At 37.9% G+C, this 21,659-nt stretch overlaps 1 protein-coding gene across 11 annotated transcripts; it reads right to left on the bottom strand.

Moving 5' to 3' along the window:
• Positions 1–1,548: 1,548 nt before the first annotated feature.
• On the bottom strand, positions 1,549–20,048 carry LOC101794359 (interleukin-1 receptor type 1). 11 transcript variants are annotated; one of them, XM_038173239.2, is made up of 12 exons: positions 19,429–20,048; positions 17,332–17,516; positions 14,609–14,678; positions 11,417–11,666; positions 10,889–11,081; positions 9,871–10,033; positions 9,005–9,070; positions 8,330–8,450; positions 6,071–6,219; positions 5,634–5,777; positions 4,049–4,231; positions 1,549–3,557 (listed from the first exon to the last, which is right to left on the bottom strand). In XM_038173239.2, exons 2-12 carry the CDS (start codon positions 17,377–17,379, stop codon positions 3,169–3,171), a joined length of 1,776 nt encoding a protein of 591 aa, XP_038029167.2. In that variant the 5' UTR covers positions 17,380–17,516; positions 19,429–20,048; the 3' UTR covers positions 1,549–3,168. The 11 variants fall into 11 exon arrangements, with proteins under 11 accessions (XP_038029167.2, XP_071887347.1, XP_071887363.1 ...); XM_072031246.1 differs by lacking the exon at positions 19,429–20,048 and adding an exon at positions 18,502–19,394 and having other exon boundaries at positions 10,889–11,075; XM_072031262.1 differs by lacking the exon at positions 19,429–20,048 and adding an exon at positions 18,502–19,394 and having other exon boundaries at positions 11,543–11,666.
• Positions 20,049–21,659: the final 1,611 nt, after the last annotated feature.

The raw sequence follows: 21,659 nt of genomic DNA, 5'->3' as shown, positions 1-21,659 counted from the left end.
CTACAGTTGTTTTGTGTTGGGGAGTTTGAGTATTTCCTTCACCTTGTCTGTTTTCAGGGAAGTTACTTACATGGATTCTGAGCTTCCTTCCCAGCCCTAAAAAAACAAATAATGATTTAAAAAAAATATAAATAAACTCAGAAGCTGAAGTGCATGCAGGTAAGGCTGACTTTGAAGAATGTTTTCAAGCATTTGTTAAGATTGAACAACAGGCTGTATGAAAAAGGTGCCTTACAGTGAATTCAAATCTTGCTTTGTGATAAGAAGAAACAGATAGGGTAGATACTGGTGGTGTTCTCATTACTTCTGCGCAGTGTCAATTGTGAGAATGTGCTGTACATAAAAGAAATGCTTTTTTTACAATACGCAAGTCAAAAGCCTTTAAAATACTAGAAGTTACAGTTTCAATGAGATAACTTGAGAGAAAGAAACTAAGGTTGGCCATCTCCCTGGAGATAAAGCATGAAAGGAAAGGTGTCATTGTTAATAGTTTCTGAGGCAGGGTCAGGGGAAGATGTGTTTTCCCACTTGTTCACTCTCCCTCTTTTCTCCAGGTGAGTTCCGGTAGATTTCCAACAAGCCCTGGTTATTATTATCACATCTTAAAAGAGAACAAGCATGCATAGTACTTGGCATACTTTGCTCTGCTGCTGCCTACGTTGGCAGCAGGGGAATATTGAGCATAGGGAAGAGAGGAGGAAACTTTACTGTTCCTGTGCCATAGCATACATTGCTGAACCAGAGACCTGGGTACTCTGGAATAAAGCTGCTAGTTACCAATTCTACTTACATGCCATCTTGAAGGTAAACATCCTTAATCATTTTCAGACAAAAAAAAAAAGGTTCTCCTTAGCCTAAATTTTCATAAACATTAATGGCATTCTGCCTGCTTTACCTTACAGGTAACTGCAGATATGGAAGGCTTACCAATATAAACCACCATAGCCTCAGAACAGAAGGCAGGAGCCTTTAGCTTGGACTCAGAGCATATCCTCTTCCCCACCACATGAGCCTCTATCACGAACTATTACAGTCATAGATGCGTAGATTTAAATGTGAAGTATGCCATGTGCTCAGCATTAGCTGACAAAGACAGGAAAGAGAAAAATTATGAAAGGAGAAAAGCACTACAGGGGGAAAAAAATATCACAGCATGGATGGAAAGTTGGATTGGAGTTAGAAAATTTGAGACAAGTTAATCACAAGACAAGAAAGGGGAGGGACAACTTGCAGTGCCAAAAAGATACATATAAATAAAATGACAGGAGCAAGCTAACATGAGAAATACTACATAGTTATGGTTCAAAAGTAAAAAATAGTGGAAAGAATACTTTGAGTGTATCTTCCAACACATACCATTCTGGCTATTTTCTGTCAGTACAGACAATGAACTAAAGTACATCTACCCCATTGTGGTGAACAAATACTACTTCAGAGATTTTTTTTCTTCTGGACCTATGAAGTTTCCAGAAGCAAACCTCTTGCTAACTAATCTGTTGTTATTGTTTGGTTTGTTTTATTTTTAATCAAGAACAATCAGCACATCTGTCTCTATGGGAGTTCTTTTATTGAACTAAAAAAAAGTTTCCAAGTAGAGAAAACAGACACAAAATTCAACTGCAAACAAACTCCCACAGTAGAAGGTTAAGGCACTTTGTGTTGGGCTGCACTCCAGTAGTTAACTAACAATTAACCACAATAACCAAAACCTCCCCCACTTTATCACACACACACAAAACTTAAAATGCCTAAATACTCATACTGAATGTGGTTGCTTAAAAGAAAGTCTCAGGTAGATAAATGCCAATTTACAATCATCTGTCTTCATTTACAGTCCTTAAGAGTCCTAGTGGAAAAATGCTTGTCTCTAATATTGTAGCAAACATCTGAAAAGAACTACAAAAAAAGTCACCAGAAATCATCACAGCACTTTCACAGATGAAACAAAAAATACAGCACAACTCCATACAAATCAATGTACTTCTCTGTAATACTACAAATCCTAGAGTCATTTTTTTAATTACTATTATTTATTTTTAGGTGCTCTAAAACAAAATTTAAAGTTGAAAAAATCAACCATGTTTTCAGCATCTTTTCTTTATTATTTCCCTTGCTACATCCCATGGAAATAAGAAGATTCTGTTTTTTAACACAAGCGAAAAAGATCTTGGAAGCACATGCCTCTATTTTTTTTTATTACTTTTTTTTGGCCGTAAATAAACAGGATATGATTTATTGCCATCTGCTCCTGTTCAGGTTTCAGAACTGGCCACTTTCCACCCTATCCAGGATGCTCAGCCCAAGCACAGCACCTTTGACAAATTCTCAGTGAAATTTCTAGGCTTGTAGGTAACACAGGTGAGACACAGAATGAGAATATGTTTTCCTGAGTAGCAGCACAGTCTAGAAAGCTTCAAGTTTGCAAGAAACCTGAAATATTTTCATTTTCCTGACTGTTTCAAAGTTTAGGAAAAAAACAAACAAAAAAACAAACAAAAAATACTTACGAGTTCTCACAGGATTATTCAATAAATGTTTAAGAAGTCGTGGATTTCACTCCATTCCTCTAACACATTTGGTAATCAACTGTTCAGCTGAAATGCATGCAGTGTCATGAGTAGTTTAAAATACACCTGCCATGTCATATATTTCACCATCCCTATAAAGAAGCAATGATGAGGACTGTTGCTCAGGAAGGGCCCCAAGAACTTGCACAGTACAAATTCTTGCGGTAATGAGGAAGTCAGACAACCACGGAGGGGCAACAAGAAGAACAGAAAGACTAGGAAAACGCAGCCTACACAAACATGTTTTTAATTTATCATCTGCAGTTTGAATTAGGAAACAAATGGACTTCAAGGTTGGTTCTTCAGTGGATATTTCATTTCTGTAGATTACCACTATTTAACAGTCCAGTAAGTATCTGCATACTTACTTCAAATGTCTTGTTGACGTTTGAAGTTGAGGTTGAGGCCAACACAATAAATTGTGTCACTATCCATAGCACAAACAGAAACAAAGTTGCACAGAATTTTCCTATTAGGGATATAATTTGGGGACAGGATGAGTAGTTCATACTCCTTGAAGAAAACACTGTTCGTAACACACAGAATTTCTGTAGAAAGCATTTTATAATTACCTTTGCAGTATTATTTTAGTAAGTGGGGCTTAATTTCCCTTTGTGGTGGAACTGTTCAAAGTTTGGCGCAATAAATAAATTTCAGAATGAGACATTTTTTTCTTAGGTGGCATCTGATAACGTACATTCTTCCAGAATTTTGTATTTGCTGAACAAGATTTTTCTGAGACATCTCCTTTCCATTGGATAGCCCCATGTTTTTGCTTAATGTACCTGACTGATTCTGGCATGCTTGTGTAGTCCAGTATTTCATCCATTTCTATAAGAATTACTTGAGTCCCATCACGGATGAGAGCATTGTACATAGCTAATTGTTGTTCACAAGCATCTTCTAACAGGCAACTAGGTGTTTCCGATGCCAAAATAATCATCAGCCTTCTGCTTTGCTTAAGGGTTTCATCAGCAACACTGACCATATCTGAAAGAATAAACAAAGTTTGCATAGAAACTTTATAACTGATGCAAAATATTTCATAGTTTTAAATTTTTATGTGTGTATATATATATATGTATATTATATATATAGAATAGTAACTAGCTCAGAGAAAGAACTGATAGGTCTAAGATCTCCCAACTATCATCCATGATTCAAGTCCATTGCATAAAGTTGCTGACAAAAATTGCTTTCTTCAGTCCCCAGGAGCTTGTTTATCATTAGAAAGAAAATGCAGATGTTATAACATCAAAACAGAAATCTGAATATGGAAAACCACCACCACCACCAAAAACAACAACCAATTAGAAATTAACATATTATCCAATGGACAAGAGATCAAATTCTCCATGTATAAACAAACAAACAACAACAACTTAGTTTTAAATTTGCTTTACAATAAGAGCTGGGTTTTTTTTCGGTTGTATATGTAATCTTCTAACCCCAACATATTAATTCTGCTAATTAAACCATACCTTCTCCTGGTAAATCATCCCTTCCTAATATAAAGAGATTATATCCACATTGTTGTTCTAAAACACTGGGGAGAATTCCAAGAACAAAGTTTTCCAGATGATAGAAGCTGCTGCCTCCACTGCCTTTTGTATACAGGACATACGCATCGTAGATTTTCCCATCTAAAACAAACACAAATGTTTCTGTTAAACAGAAAGGAAGAAACAACATGTTTCTATTAGGAAACGTTTCTGTTCTGAAAGGAAGAAAATGTTTCTGTTAAACAGAAATGTTTCTGTTAAACAGCAAGGTTATTACAAGGTTTAATTCTAAAATACTTAAAAAATAGTAATGAGGGGTTTATTCACACCTGCCTGACAGAATAACAGCAAAACATTAAAATGCTCTACAGGTCAAAAGGAAGATGATGAACCACAGAACCCGATCTTTTTTTCCTCTCATGGGGAGGAACATTGCCAGCAAGTGAGCTGGATGCAAGACCCTGGGGTCTGCAGGAAGGAGTCCCCAGCCCCACAGGTGCCAGGACATTAATAAAGTGTTATTGCAGGACTTTCTTCGCCACCTCTCCTGAAACAAACCCAACAGCAGTTCTCTCCACTTATGATGAACCACCAGAAAGGGTGGAAAAATGGCAATTCTTTCCTAATAATTATGTGAGTAAAAGGCAGATAGAGACCACAAAAAGCCTGAGGTTTTGAGAGTCAATATTGCATAATAAACAGGAGTGAAGTGAAGAAACTAAAGCAAAATTAAATTTAATTCAACAAGGTAAGTTTTGCTCACCAAGTTATGAAGCATAGTTTCTTTGATTTTATATTCCCATTAGAATATTAAAAATTACTGGAAAACTCAGCTTTTAAATGTTTACTATCTTATTGCACATAATCCATTTACTTTCAAGCTCTGGGGAACTTCAGACAATCAAATTCTAAGGGTTGCCCAAGCAAAATATCAACTATGTTGCACTTATTCCCACTTTCAACAGAAACACATATTTAATAGATAACACATAATAAGTAATAGAAACACAGAATCACAGAAGAGACAATTAGTATAATTTCTTCTCTTTGGTATGTAACCGTCATAACTTGCAGGGTTTATAAGAAAAGTGATGAGTAAGACAGAGAAGTTGTGCAAAAACAAACAAAGCAACCAACGCTTTTCTCTGAGAAAATGGGAGTCTCATTTTTACTATAAATATTTAATGCACGTTTTTAAACAGCTAGTCTACGGGATGTAGCTCTGCTGACACCTATTGATCATCATCAGTGACCACAAATCTACACACAAACTACTTTACAGAAAAGTGAGTGCAACACGCTAATTGGGGAAAAAAATATAGAGTTCTTTCTGACCATAACTCATCATAACTGTTTTAATTATTCTGCAGTGTTTATCACCTCAATTATGATTACATATTTCACCCATATGACTGAAAAAATCTTTCAGAGCATATCTGAATAATTCTCAAGGAAATTCCAAATATGTTCTATTAAATAATCATATTATTGCTTAGAAATAATGGTAAATGAAAAAAAAAAAATCAATAGGCTAGTTACAACATAATTAGTCACACTCACTTACCTTCCTTACTTACAAAGGCACATCCAGAATCCCGGTACCAAAGCACCAGGTCAATCTTGAAAATCTTATAGATTATTAAAATAATAAATGTTAAAATCAACAAAGAGAGAAGCCCTCCAATCAGCCATGTTCGTGTATCAGGAACTGCACAAAATACAATAACAATAAAAAGAAAATGTTGAATTTGTCCAAATCTGATCTTTCACACAAACGTAATACAAATTTGAATTTCGTATGTTTCACTTCCACCTATTATTTTAATAATGATAAATATATAACTAGAGTGACTCCTCCCATATGCATGGGGGCCATGCATAAATACACAAAGAGTAATTCTTGTGCATTCTATTGATGCTACATATGAGCTTTTGGTGTCAAAACCCCTTCTGGGAAAGTCAAGTGAAACAAAGGCCACAAAAAATAGCAGTAGTCCTTACCTCTGTGTTTTAATATAATATAGGATGCAACCTGCCCAAAGGCATTTGAAGCTTGACAGACAAATGGTTGTTCATAATCTTCACTATTCACTTCTGAAATTATGAGCTTCACAGAATAGATAGGGCGTCCATCATAAGAAGTTTCTTCCCTATGCAAAAGATGACAAACTGAGCCATAAAAACACAGTCCTTTCTGTAATGGCTTCCTCACTAATAGCTGAAACATGACAATGGTCACTTCTATCTGCAAATGTCAACTGAACTTCAGTAACAGCAGATGAGTAACTGCATTACATGAGGGACACCCAAACAGCAGTTGGGCCTCTTACTGAGGTTTAGCATAGACATCAGAAAACATGAGCCAATCCTATCAGGAGCTGTGTCCCCAAAAAATATGATATATATAGACTACAGTACAAACATATATCTTACAAACATACCCCCCCACACCTTGTTACAGGGGATTCTCAGCCCCTGTGGAGAGCCCCAGTGCTTGGCTGAAGAGAAAATTGCACAACATGAAATGACTTAACAAGTGGCCCCAGCACAAGGACGTCATCTTCTGGTGAACAGTTCTGGGACAGGGAAGACAATGAAGTTGTCAACCAAAGCAGACAACACTAACTCATGATGCGTTCCATCTGCAGGAAATAGGATCTACACTGCTGCTTCATCCCAAGAAACAGAATAGTCTCTGAACAGCTATAACATCAGGCTGCACCATTACAACATGTGATATTGTAACAACAGGTTATTCCCATTGCATAAGGGCACACACACACAACAAAATTACTAAAGCTGCACATTCAATTAGTCGTGTTCTGTTTTGTGTGACTGATGTTCAAACTAAGTAACTTTTTAACAATCAGCAAAATAAGGGATATTACTACCTCATTAACAGTAGATCTCAAATGCAAAATTAACTAACCAGCCTACTTAGCAAATAACTTTTCGTCCTTTAAAACACACTCTAATTATCATTTCAAATGCAAAATAATAAAAAAAAAGGCTTGAAATAAATCATAGAAAGCACATACAGGACCACACAGATCAGTATATAACCAATAGGTTATAGCAGTTTGAACACTGTAAGGAGTGAATGAATCAACATCATTAATACAAATGACTAGATCCAGAGAATATTATGCTTGCAAATATAACAAGACAACCATTTAAGTGTTAGGAAATATAAAAAGTAACATCACTTTTATGATATCAGCTCAATGACTGTATTATGGTCAAATTGTTTATGACATCACAGTTGTTTATGACGTTACAAGATATGACTTCTCTGTAGGGTTTTCTCTAGGTGAGCACTAAAAGAATTCAGCATTTATTTCCCCCTTTGTTTTACAATGAGGACTTAATAATTTCTCAGAACCATATTCTTACCTTGAAGATATCATTCTCATTTCTTCATCAGTTTCTACCCCACAGATGGTGCTTGAGAACGTATAAAAGCAATCACATTTATTCTTCATAGCACCACCGTGAGATGAGGGCTGACAAAAAAGCTAGCTTTCAGCTCCTTAGTTCCCAACCAATCGTATCTATGAAACTTTTTCAGATTTCCTTCTGCTTCACTTTTAGTTGCCTTTCCAAGTCAGGTCTACTTTTTTCCCTCCTAACTCCACTTTCCTCTTTTCATCCTCACCTTATCTCACAATTGCTTCACTCAGTCTAAATCTCAGTCTTCCTCCCAGACCACAACCCATCATTGGAAATCTGTCTTACTTTTCTCCTCTCACTCCACTAAGCTTTAGTGCACATCCTTAACAAAATCTTCCATTAGCTCTCTACCTGATCTCAGTTACACTTCTCTAACTCAAGACTGTTAAAACTAGAAGTCTCAGTTTCTCCCGTAAAGCACAGGTTATCCTTCTTGTAACCTTTCAGAGAGGTAGATGGGAAGGACAAGGAGAACACTGGAGAGACAGTCTGAAGATCATGTGGCAGGACATGCTTGACCCCACTGAAAGAGGTCTCAGTCCTCTGGGCCAGAACTTGCTCAATAGAAAATGCACTACAGTTGTGAGACTGTAAGCCTCTGTAGGACACCTTTTCCCAAGGTCAGAAATTTAGACAGATTTTTATAATGACTAGAAATAGCATAATTCACACAAAATCCATGCACCTACTACATTTCAAGTTTCCACATCAAACTGAAAGTGAATGGAGGAGGCAAGCATTTCGTGTAAGAGTGAGAAAGTTCCGCTTTGGTTGCCAACCCAGTATTTTCTGATCTGAAAATATACTTACTCATAAGGCCTTGCAAAAATTCTGCTCATATAAAATACATCAATATACACACCGTTGCCTGTCCAAAACACTTCATACCCATCAGCACCTGTTGTATTGCAATCCACTGTAACCTGTGAGCCTATAAAATTGTGTTGCAAAGTGAAAAGTTAATTTTCATACTCTAGAAGCTATACAGTTCTGTTCACAGACTCCCATATAGACCAGCTAAGGAAGGCCCCTCATCCTTTCAGAAAAGCTCCTCTAATAGTGCCTATACATTCAGTGATGTGCTGTTTCAAAAAGAGACTGATAGGATGGAAGAGACCAAATCAGGAAGATATCTCCCTTTGTGGTATCACTTTCCCTGCAGATTCAGAGATGGATTTCTTTTCAGAACCTCTTTCAGAATGATGGAAAGCAATGGATGTGACAGAGATTCACTTGGTTTCCCTATAACTGTCTTTGCATCTGAGAAATTTCCCTACAGCTTTTCTATGGCTTTTTAAGCAATACCCCTCATCTCTTTCCTTCCCACCCCCAAACACTTCTCCTGCAAGAGACTGCAGGATGTAAAGGAGAAACTGTTCTGGTCACTGAACTAGTTTTTGTCTAAAGAAAACAAGCACACACTCTTCTTGGGCATGAATTTTCACTAGGATACAAAATCATATTTTTATAGGGAAAATTACTTACCAAGTTCCACTTCAATGGAGTTGTTCCGTGGATAAGATATTTCTGGAGGCTTTTTTGGTGGGCTCACTAAGCAAAAGATAGAAAGTCCTTTTTAGAAAACCAGGGACAGATGCAGCCTGTTCTATGCTCTATAACCAAACAACAACCTAAAAACACCCTGCCCTATGGACAAGGTTGACAGCAATTTTACAACAGACATCACTCAATAGTCAGTGTCATATCTACGACAGTCATGTTACTTATGACTTGAAGCTCAATTATTCTTCACTCCACCCTTTCCAAAATGTAGTGCTACTAATCTGATGTCATCATGGTGATGACAGACTCTCTGTTCCATAACATATAAATCATGTAATATTGCATGCAGAGGTGCAGAGAAGGATATGGGTAAATTTCTATATCATTACCATTTTACAGTCTGTCTAGCTTATCAGTCAGCAACTCACAGATACAAACTGGAGATAAATAATTTTAGACTGCAATTTATCTGTTTTAGACTTTCAATATTATAAAGGTGAAATTAAATTTCTGTACTCCATTAAAGGCCTTACAGTTCTGCCCAGAGCACTATCTAAAGGAAGTACAACACCAACCTTCCTGTTTAGATGTTTACATTAGTACTAGGCATACAACCCTCTGGAAAGTTTCTTTCTCTGTACAAGTTACAAAGGGAGAGTAATCAACAGAGTGGCAACAGTAGATTAACATATATAAATTCTCATGTAGCATTAATTTCCCTTTTTTAGGTGCAAACTAAGAGTCCTATGTGTGCCTACCACAAATTGAATATTTTAACTGTCATTAGAAACCTGGACAAAGTTTTGTAGAGTCCTTGTTATAAACAAAAAGTGAATTTATCTACTTACCTGCTACAGTCAGAATAACATCTCGTGAAATGTTATATTGCTTTCCATTGTAGATATATGTTGTTTTGCAAGTATAGTTTCCTTGATCTTGCATAGTCACATTGAAAATCACAAGATCACTGTTTAAAAAGGCAAACCTTCTCCCTTTTAATAGCTGACAGTCCTAAACATGGGTAAAGAACTCACATCACTATCACATGATTTGTAACTCTTTAATGCAATCTGAGCTTTCATTGGACCACAACGTAAGGACGGATTCCTTGTAGGGCCTGAGGAAGGGGAAGGGGGCTAAAATAGAAGCAAACCACACTTCATTTTGACTCTGGGTTTCTAATTCACAGATACACCCATTATTCTCATATTAATATATATATATATATATATATATATATATATATATATATATAAAAGAGAGAAATAAGGAAGTGACATGGAGGGGTCAGGTTTTATAATAGTATTTGTTAATGAAGAATCACTCAATAATTAGACTTAATTTTTTCAAGTACTCAAATATTCACAGTATCTTATAGACTGCACAGGCATGAGGCGGTAATGCTGGAGAAGGCAATATGTTCTTAACAGAAAGAGCCGTAAAATAATTGTAAACAATACAAAATGACATTTATTTGATGGAGCAATACTGAACACACAATGGATATGCTTTGGCTCACAAAGCACATACTGTTTCCACGCAAATGAAATGAATGACAGTGTTTCACTAGCATGTTAAAAGATGCCACCTAGTGGATATATGGGTCAAAGCTACATTTAAACTGAATTTCTATCCTATTATTCAAAAAAAATGTATATAACTTTAGAAGATGTCTTATTAGACACCTTATTAGACATTTAGAAGTCTTATTCCCCCTCCTCCAGTTGTTCTAAAATAATTTTTCCTCACATTTATAATAAATATGGAGTTTTTCTCCTACAATAAATAAACCTCAGTTACTTATATTTTAAATAATTGATATAATAATTAAATAATTTATGTCAATAAAAAAGAGGGCATTGTTACCTTATACCAGCGAACAGGCAGAATATTCTTCTCATTCCTGAAGTAATTCAAGTGTGGACACACAACCTTTGCAGATGATAAAGTAAATACCACCTCCTCTACAGCAAATTTTTCGTTTAAGCATGAACCATCAATCCTCTCAAAAACCGTTACTTTTGTAGACATTTTGCTGCAGTTTGTCAAATTCCTGCAACTAACATAACATAATTAAGTTAAGCTACTTGACATATTTTCCAACTCAAAAATGTATTGTATTCTTTTTGGAAGAGAAAGAGAGGACTACAATTTATAATTTCTCTTATAGATTTATTTTTGCCTACTATAAAATAAATAAATAAATAAATAAATAAAATAAAAAAGACTTACATCCCCCAATACCAATATAAAGTTAGTTTTTGTGAACATATTCCCCCTTCTTCTCCCTTCTTATTTAGTATTTCTCTTACCCAAAAAATCCTACTTGCTTTTTAAAAGTTATTCCATTTACAACTCATTTCTATAGCAATTTAATTTTTTTTTAACCTTCACCTTATGACACATTCATAATCTCCAGAATCTTCTAACATTGCAGGGAGAAACCAAATTAGATTCTTCTGCTGATGAATTCTAGAAAGTTTGTCTCTAGGCACAGCTGTCTGGTTACCAACTTTGTACCATGTTAAGTTGTAGTCTCCACTTTTAACATTCAAGCTCTTTTCCAGAGAACATGTAATAGCAAGAGGCTGCCCAGCAGGCACAAGACTGTGCCTAAACATCACATCATAGGCTTCATATTTCTCTAAAGGAAAGAGATAAACGTTAAAGAAAACCTCAAACATTGTGAAAGAATACACTGAACTAATATATTGATCATGTTTACTAAGTTTATTGTAGTGTTCACCTTCATTCTTACGTCATTTACTAAAATACAATTATAATCCCTTGTCTTTGGAGTTGAGAGCATTATTCAATAATATACAGATACGCTATTGAAGTGAAATGTTTTTTTCCAAATGCTATGTTTAACAGAATCACTTTGCAGCTGATTGTCATTTGTGTGTTTTAGTTCAGATGCAAATGATTAGAGTCCTTGTATTTCTTCAGTCTGTTTCACTCGCATAATATGCATGTGCACACACATTTTTCAAATTTAGTGTCTTTATTTGCTACTTTCACTTAAGTATAGGCAAAGTAAGTTTTCAAGGCAGACTATACTTGCAGTACCCAAAAGTCCTAAGAGGACAATGAAAGTTAAAGTTGCAGTTGTACAAGAATTAAATTTGCTATGGAAATTTCAACTCACCCCTCATTTTATGAGCATCTAGAGAGGAACTTTTACAAGCACTTATGATGAGCTCATTTTCTTTCCCCTGAACCCAAGGAGATTCAGATGGGAAAAGAGCAACACCACAAGATTTTTTATTTTATTTATTTATTTATTTTTTGTCAGTACAACAGAAAAAGCACCAACTCGGGATACGTTGGTCACATTCCAGAGTCAGTACTACTTATCTAAAATAACTTGTTTTACTAGAATGCAAGAACAGCCATGCACGGCCATGCAAGCGTCTGCCCAGTCCAAAAGCCTGTCTCTGATAACAGTCAGTTCCATATGTATAAGAAAGTAGGACAGAATGTGTAAATATCATAGTTTGTTTCCAGCCCCTCTCTTCCCTTTCATGCTCTTCATGAAAAGCTATTGCCTTTTATTATTTCTCTGGGTATTATTTATTTCTTGTAATAAGAAATGGCAACATAAACATTCCATTATCTGCCTACTCTCTTGTAGTTGTGATTTACTGACCTCTGCCACACCTTCCCTATGTCATCTCCTTTCTTTACCTCAGAATCCTCATTCATTTAATGACTTCTCATATGGAAGCCATCACATCTCAGACAACACAGTCACCTACTTCTTTGCCTATTTTGACCCAGTCTTTCCCAGATGGAATAATCAGAACTGCAGTGTTCAACTGATGCACATTTGCCATGAAGTTATACAGGGCATAACAAAGCCTTGTTTTCTAATGTATTTCTTTCCTAAAATTCTGCTTTTCTGACCATCAGTTAAGACACAGATAATGATTCCAGAGAGCATCCAGAGATGTCTAAGTAGTATTTTTCCCAAGAATTTCTACCTTAATGTTCTCACCATCCAGCACACGCATATATCCTACATGCATACAAAATTACTTAACCAAAACACTGAATAGCTCAGATATCTGTACAGACTGCTCCATAATAACTTTGATGTTTATGAAATGAAGACCAGTAATTACTTGCTGTGGCCACACAAATTGATGCATTTTTCTGCCACTAAGTCCTAAGGCTTGGAAATAGTATCATATTTTAAACACTTCCTGCTTTACATTCTCTAAAATCCCTCTCCCCAGTGCTGACCATTATTTTAACTCAGCTTCAAAAACAGAATATCCAAACGACTGGTGAGTGTAGGAACTTGTCCATCCACAGACAATAGAAACTCAAGAAATGGAAATCCAGAGTATTTTTCTTCTGACAATCTGGCACTGCAGCAAGATTCTAGTAGTAAGACAAGATTATTACAGCAACTCATTTGATCCAATTGAAAAGTTTTAACATGCACTTGATTCTTGGTTGACAGCTTAAGGGCAGAAATTAAACTGAATACTCTTGTAGTTTTACAGAAATCTAGATGTTGTATTAATTGTCAAATGGCTGTATTTTCCAACATGGAAAAAAGTCACATGAACACACTTTAGAAAGTTATAGCTACAATTCCTTTCATCAGTTCATACACCAGAGAGTTGTGTTGCCATTCAGAGGAACCTCGACAGGCTGCAGAAATGAGCTGACAGGAGCCTCATGAAATCCAACAAAGGCAAATGCAAAGTCCTGTACATGGGGAGGAATCCCCTCAGGCTCCAGGAGACTTCAGACTACCTTCAGGTCCTGGCAGACCATAAGCCAGAAATGCTTGGTCATGGCAAAGGTAGCTAAAGGTGTCCTGGGCTGCATTAGAAAGAGTGCTGCCCACAGGCTGAGAGAAGAGAACCTTCCTGCACTCAGCAATGGTGAGATGCATCTGGAGTAGCACTTGCTAGTACAAGAGAGAAATGGATTTACTGGACTCTAGTGAAGGGCCACAAAGATGAGTAAGGGACTGGAGCATCAGAGAGACCAAGAGAGCTGGGACTGTTCAACGTGAAGAGAAAGCTCGGTGGTGGGGTGGATCTTATCAATGTGTAAACATATACACCTGATGGAACAGAATGAAAAAGAGGGAGACAGCTTCTTCCCAGCGGTGCCCACTGACAGGACAATAGGCATGAGATGCACTGAAACACACGAAATTCCATCTGACACAAGAAAATACTTTCTTACTGTTCGGGTAATCAAACACTGGAACAGGTTGCTCAGAGAGGTTGTGGAGTCTCCATCTGTGGAGATGTTTAAAACAAAACTGAACATGGTCCTGGGCAACCTGCTCCAGCTGACCCTTCTTTGAGCTGGTAGATTGGACTAGATGATCTCAAGAGGTCACCTACAAACTAAGTGATTCTGTGTAAGATAGTACATAAGATATCACACTTTATAGGCTCCTGATTTTAGAAATGTTTTTTAAAAATCTTGCTGGCATACACATAAACTTAACCTTCACCATTAAATCTAATTTTCAGCCATTTTCACAGAAAATTACTATTACTTATGTGAAAAGTTAAGTTTCCAAACAAGGCATTCCATAGCCACCAATGAACCTACCTGCAATAAGTAAAGACAGAAATGCTGTTGTGATCTTACAGGAAAGTAATGTTTTTGCTGTAATGTTTCCCTACAGAAAAGGAAAGAAAACCTTGAATTAGTGTTTTCCAATATAAATTTCCACAATTGAAAATCAACATTTGCATTACACAGTTTCTATAACATATTCAGTGTCTTTTGACAACTGTACTTTTCTCATATAAGTGTATTCACTTCACATGTTTGTAGCATATTAAAAGGAACCATCTACCTTACAGGAAAATACAACCATCTCTAGGATTAAAAAGCAATAATTACGAGGCCACCCCACTACATAACATGCTTTCTCTTAGAAAAGGAAGGCTCAATTCTGATCGAATGTGACAGGCAACTAGCTATACATAAGAACGTGTATGCCAGCAACATCAGAGGTCCCTCAAAAGCAATATCCTGTCTCAAGCTGTGGCCAATATCAGATGACTTGGGAAATAAAGTGCAAGAGAACAAGAATATACAGACATTCCTCTGGAATAGTCTCCTAGAATCCATCAAATCATGATTTAGGAAGCTATGCCAGAGTCAGTCTCTAGATACTTGATAGCCCCCAGCAGATTTTTTCCCACGAAACTAGTCCAACAACCTCCAAAGCCATTGAAACCATGGCAAGGAGCCACAGATTTTAAATACTGACACAGAAAATTGCCTTGACTTGTTTTGAGCCTATCTGCTCTTTTTATCTGACAGCTCCTAACTTTTATACCAGAAGAGAAAAAAAAATAATGAACATTTCCTATTCAGCTTGTCAAGCACTCAGAATTTTCCACGTCTCTAGCACACTCCTCCCCAGTTTTTGTTTTTACAAGTTAGTTTTCATCTCTTTAACTGTTCCTTAGATGGAGCCTGATTTCATACATCTGATCATCTTTGCCACCATCTTCTGTACCTTCCTGGAGATCTCCAAAGGCCACCTGGAGATGGTCCTGGGCAGCCTGCTCTGGGTGGCCCTGCTGGAGAAGGGGTTGGATGAGGTGGCTTCCAGAGGTCCCTGCCAACCTCATCCCCTCAGTGTGATTCCCCAGGCACACTACAGCCTGCCTGAGATAGTGAGGAAAAACCAGAAGTGGCATCCAATCATCAAAACATAGGTGTATTATAGATTTATGAACGGAAACAATTATTTATTCTGACTAATTTCTAATAACTTCATAGTAATTTCTAAACTTCTATTCATTCTTTGACTACGACTAAGTATTGACCTAATATTTTCATGGGCCTGTGATCGCATCACTGAGTGTTAAAAAGTCAGGGAAGCCCAGTCAGCCACTCTGTATGTGATGTTAGTATTTCACCCATATGTTTTCATTTAAAATTTTCTTTACATTTACCTGCATCGCTATCGTGACATCTTGATGACACTCTTTGCAATTAACACCTCCACTTTTTACCCTGAATAACTTTGTATTGTCAGCAAATTCTGCCACTGCAACAGTTCTGTATTTTCCAGATCATTAAAAAAATAGGCTGAACAGAAAAGATTCACTTGGGACTCCACTGGCGATCTTCCTCCACTTTAGAAACTGAGCATTTATCTTTTAACTACTTATTTATACATGTGAGACTACATATACCATAGCAGTCTGGATTCACTGAGTGCTCTGCTGAATGCCTTTTGGAAATTAAGACAGATTATATTAACCATTTCTTCTGCAGCCAGTGTGTTCACATACACATCTACACTTCTAAAACACTTGTAGTGTTCGTGGGCCATGACTTCCCTTCACAAAAGTTAATGCTGACTCCATCCTTATATAATGCGTTGAAAATTTTGCTAATTCTATTCTTGAAAGCTACCTTCTGCAGATACCTACTACACTTTTTACACAGCTATGAAAGAAAAAAATGCAGTTATACAAGCTGAAGAACAATCAGGAGAATCCCATCCTGATGTTAAAAACCTTTAGCTAATCACCAACCTAAACAATAATCAAATATGATGCTTCCGAATCTGTATCTTTCTTCATCAAACTGACTCAGGAGTGTGCCATACATTGAGTCATACCCACTGCTTCTTGCAATGCCTGCTTTGCTCCTTCCTCCCCTCCTCTTCCCTCCTCCCTCATTGCAGTTTCCGTTCTAATTACCAGGCACGTCTTTTCTTGCTTAGCTTTAAGGAGTTAAGTCCCCACAAGAACACTGAGCATAAAAAGAAACACGCTAAGCTCTAAATCACCAGAGGCGTTTCATGTGTGTTTGTACAAAACTCCACCTTTCTTCACTAAATGTGATGAATAGACAGTCATTCTTAAAATTTATATATTTTAGTTTTAAAGAAGATGAAAATATTTTAATGGAAATAATTTAAAGAGAAAACAGGACTGAATGGACTCCACTTTTGACCAGGTATTTTCTTTATAACTTTTTGAATCATTTTTTAATAAGCTTTGTTCTATTACCTTACCATATTACTCTGTCTCAATTTTTTTTTGTCGTTGTTTTGTTTTGTTTTGTTTTTATCTTGCCCTGTTGCCAACATGGAAGAGCTGCAAATAATATAGCACTGTGTAAAACCAGGCACATGAACTGCTCTGAGGGGACCCACACTACTTATCCGAAAAAAAAAATTCCATTTATATTTAAGTTATATCCAACAGCAAAACAGGCTCTGTTCTGTAGACATGTTTTCATAAATCATGCTGAAAATAATAAAGTATGACTGCAGAGTCAAGTGCAAATGTTTTTCCTACCACATTATGCCATGACAAACAGTTGAATTTCTCCCTTTTCCCAGCCATTTTGTCCACATCTTGAGTCTGCAAGTGACCTGTAGAGCTTTACCACTCGGGACAGAATTCAGCTGCTATTATTTTTGCCCAAATTCTCCAGAGGGGGAAAAAATCGTTGTATCTGAGGCCATGTCCACAGTTTCACCCTGAAAGGAAATATCCTCATCAGTTTAAAAGACAGACAGACAGGCAGAAATATCTGAAAGACACTTCTGTTTAGCCCTTTCAAAGTAGATATACTTGATTTTAAAAATAAATAAATAAATAAATATAATAATAAAAAAAACAAACATAGTCTCATCAAAACTTTGAAGAATCATGGCTTTCAGCAATTACTGCACACTCATAACACTTTTTCTTTGAATGTCTTGTTCAAACACATGGATGGATTAAAATGTGTAACACTCCCGTTCTTGGAACTGAAGAGAACTAACACACACAAGACTATGACACCGTTTCTTTTACATAAACCCACAAATATTTTAAATCAGAAAATGTATATACATACATACTACCTTAAATGTTTCTAACTGCACAGTCTGCCCTGACTCTTCGTGAGAACTTGTCAAGTCCCTCTCGGTTGCAGCAAATGCCTGTGCTCGCAATACAGCTGACGCTGCAGAACTGTGTTAGCCCGCCTGTTCAGAGGTGGTTACGGAACCAGGACTTTCATTTGTGATCTATTTTTAGCCATTTTTCTGTGAATCACCCACATCCCTTGCCACGCAGGGGAGCAAAACGCTTTACAGCATTACAATTTTTACCTATTCCTCGAAACATGCATGTGAGTGGGGCAGAGGACCTGAGCATAGTGGCACTCCCGGTCCCCAACCAGCCTGTGCTGAGCAAGCCAACAGCGCTGTGACGGGCTACGCACACCCATCCAGCCCAGGAGCCAACACTTAAATTCAGAGAAAAAGTACTTGCAGAAATCCTCTCCAAAACTGAGTCAGATCAAACCACGCATTACTCGCGGAGGAAAACGCTGACCTTTTATGAAATATTTCACCCCTGCTTGTAAACAGTTTCCAGCCCTGTTTAGCCAAAAGACAACACTTTGGTCAGAGACACCACCCTGCCCCCTGTCTCCCCACTCTCTCCCCCCCAAAAAAACAGGACCTGGAAGATTACCTGTACACCTGTACCGATTTTCCTGAAGGGAAAGAGGGATTATCCCGACCCGGCTGATGCCAAATGACTTGCAACACGACTGACAAGAAGAGCATGGGTCCCTGCTCCGAGCTCACATCGGCTGCTGCCCTACTCAAGCCCTGCTCCCAGACACCTAGCTCAGGCTGGTGGGCACCTTCCTGATCCCCCCATCCCCGGGGGAAACCCCACTGCTGTCTACCTGCTGCCTGGCTCCCCGGCAGTCTGTGTAGGGGCTGAGGGGGGTGCGAGGGGCCCCTCACCCTGTCCTGTGGGCAGCTCCAGCCGGTGGGGCCTCCTCTTCCCTTTCCACTGTTCGCAGGCAGCGGCGATGGTGGTGGTGAGGCAGCCCCACGTCAGGGCTGGGCTCCCCTCCCCACCCGGCAAGCTGTTACCTCAGCTGCAATCGCAACAGACTGTCACTGACTTCTTTTTTTTTTTCTATTTTTTTTGCCTTGTTTTTTTCTTCTTGTATCACAGGCAGCTTCTTATCGCTGCGGCAGAAGCACGCTTCTGTAGCTGAGGAGGTGGTGTGCCTCCAAGGCGGAGGTGCCAGAAGGAGCCTCTCGGGGACACCAGCTGTTTGTTAGCTTTTTCAAGAGGTTGTCTTGACAGCTTGGTCATGCCGTGAGCTATTTTGTGGCTCAAACGTGAACATACTGGTGTAGTCCCATCTCAATGATGAGCTTTTACCTGCAAACTCAGCACGTATGAAGAAGCCCTGATGGGGTGTTTGGAGGTTACTTAGTTTGCGGCTGCTCTAGGAGCGCTGTGTTTGCAATACGCCAGTGTGTGGGGCTCTCTGCTTCACTCACACGCCACTGCTGGACTCAGAGCTCTTCAAAACCACATGGCCAGAACAGATTCAGACACAAGCATTTTAACGCTGTAGCTTGCTGATTAACTTACCTGAAAATACATGGTCAGATAGAGCAAAGCACGTTCCTAGGTTCCTTCCAAAGTAATCAGAAATCACAGGCACTTTGGGACTGCCGAGGCAGGTTCTCATTCTTGGTAAAAGTACACCGTAAACACATTTGCTGAACTCGCTAAGCCAGTTATAAACACTTCAGGAAAGCTGTGGAGAATAATCGTTGCTTATCCTGTTTGTCCCACCCTGCTTTTTTTGTTGTGCTTTCCGGCACTATTTCCAAATTGTATCTACCAAATACAAACACATTCTACCATCCTGCTCACCACATGACAACCACAGATTAGATGAGGTAAGATAAGAGCCGAAGCTCTGCTATGCCTGCGTATGTTGCCCTCCACCAAAGGGAGGTACTTAGTGCTGGCTGCAGGCGTGTTGTAACAGCTCCAGGCGTTATCCTGTTGGGAGGAACACAGAGGATGAACTCATTCCTGGCTCAATAAAGAGTTAAGGATTTACGCAGTCACCTCCTCTGTCTTTTGTCAGCAATTATACCCGTATTTCATTTTGAAAATGTTTCTTACGCACTTACTGCTTAAGGTCAAATTATTTTTATGTAAGTTTTCTAGTTTCCATGTTGTTATTTTGCACTAACAAAAACATCTGTGGGTTCAAATCTGTTTATCATAAAGACAAGCGAGGGGTTTCATAATCTGTTCTACTGCTTTTTTTTTCTAGAAGCACTAATTAAAAAAAAAAATCATTTTTGAAGAATACCGAGACATACAGATAGGAGGTTCTGCTGAGTGAATCACAGAATGGCCAAGGTTGGTAGAGACCTCTGAAGTATTCCTTTTTTTCTCATAATTTCACTATAATATCCCTAATAGTGAAAAAATGTTTCTGGTTAACAAAACGTTGTTAAAACATTACCAAAATGAACAGGTAAAATGAGATCTACTCAATCATTCAACTTTGCAGAGACTGGTAAGAATTAGAATTCAGCAAATCCTCTGGAGGAATATCACCTGAAATGACTGGGTTTCATGAGACAGCAAAATCCGGGGGTACGTCACACCTGAAGTACAGAATTTGGCTGCTACAAGTCAAAAAGGCAGGGAAGACCAGAGAAGTCCAACACCTGACATTGGTTTGCATGAACATCTGATGTTGTCACCAGGACCACTTCAAAGCAGACCAAGAACCACCAGCTCCAGCAACAAAGCCATGAAGCTCTGAGGCAGAATGATGTTGCAATTTGCACAGGGAGGACTCTAATTCAACTTATCAGTGCCATCTTCAAAAACGGATTGCAGCAGAGCAATGATCATGACATGGCTTATCTTTCTGTGACTGAGGAGGTGATAATGAGTAATGAGACCAGATTTGTGTGTAGAAGTTGGTATATTTCATTTTTCCCCAAATGATGTATTTGTCAACTAGGATCTCTCTGTGAAATCCTTTTTTTTTTTTTAATTATTTTTTCCCCACCTTGGATAGTATTTCATTGATAAATGATATATAAACAACGAGAATACCTGAAACAAATATTTCACTCCTTCTGCAAATCAGAGCGAGAATGTTCGCTGCTGTACAGGTGGGAAGGAAGTTGGCTGACAACAGTCTGAAATAAAACCTCTTGATATGTGCATTGGGTGGAGACCAGGTCTTCCACACCTGTCGAGTTACCCTGCAAAATTCAGGGCAATGCTTGCTTATATAGACCTAAGCTATGGTACTAACATGAAGCACACTCCAACCTTCTTTTTTTTGGGGTGGAAGGAAGGGAGTGGAGGGGAGACAGAAAGGTGTGTGGGTTGTGTGTTTGTGTTTTTTTTAGGGCAAGCGACAAAAGCAAGATATGTAATTGCTACTTTTTAAAAGGAAATGATAGAAATCAGTAACCTTGTGCTTTACCTGTTCCTGGTAAACTATGCCTTCTGCATGAAAAGAGATTCTAGTCATAGCACGTCTCTAAGACAGACGGAAGTCTATTTAGGGCAAAGCTATCTGGTTCATAGCCACAGTCTTATTTTTTTGCTTTTGGCTACAATATACATTCATCATATTTCTTTCTCAACAGAAACTAAAAAGGTTAAATCCAAACCTAACAGAACTTTAAAGCCCTTTTTTGTATATTTTCCTGCAATTTCTACTTTAAACTTTGCAAAAGATGTTGGGAATATCTTTGCACAGATGAAACACTCTGTTGAATCTACAAAATATATCACAAAATGTATTTGCAGGTAATTATCTTAGATCACTTTAA

This window comes from Anas platyrhynchos, chromosome 1, assembly GCF_047663525.1.
Source record: "Anas platyrhynchos isolate ZD024472 breed Pekin duck chromosome 1, IASCAAS_PekinDuck_T2T, whole genome shotgun sequence".
In the NCBI taxonomy this organism is placed as follows: domain Eukaryota; kingdom Metazoa; phylum Chordata; class Aves; order Anseriformes; family Anatidae; genus Anas; species Anas platyrhynchos.
The sequence above is the reverse complement of the archived record's forward strand: the minus strand, read 5'-3'. Positions and strand labels throughout refer to the sequence as shown.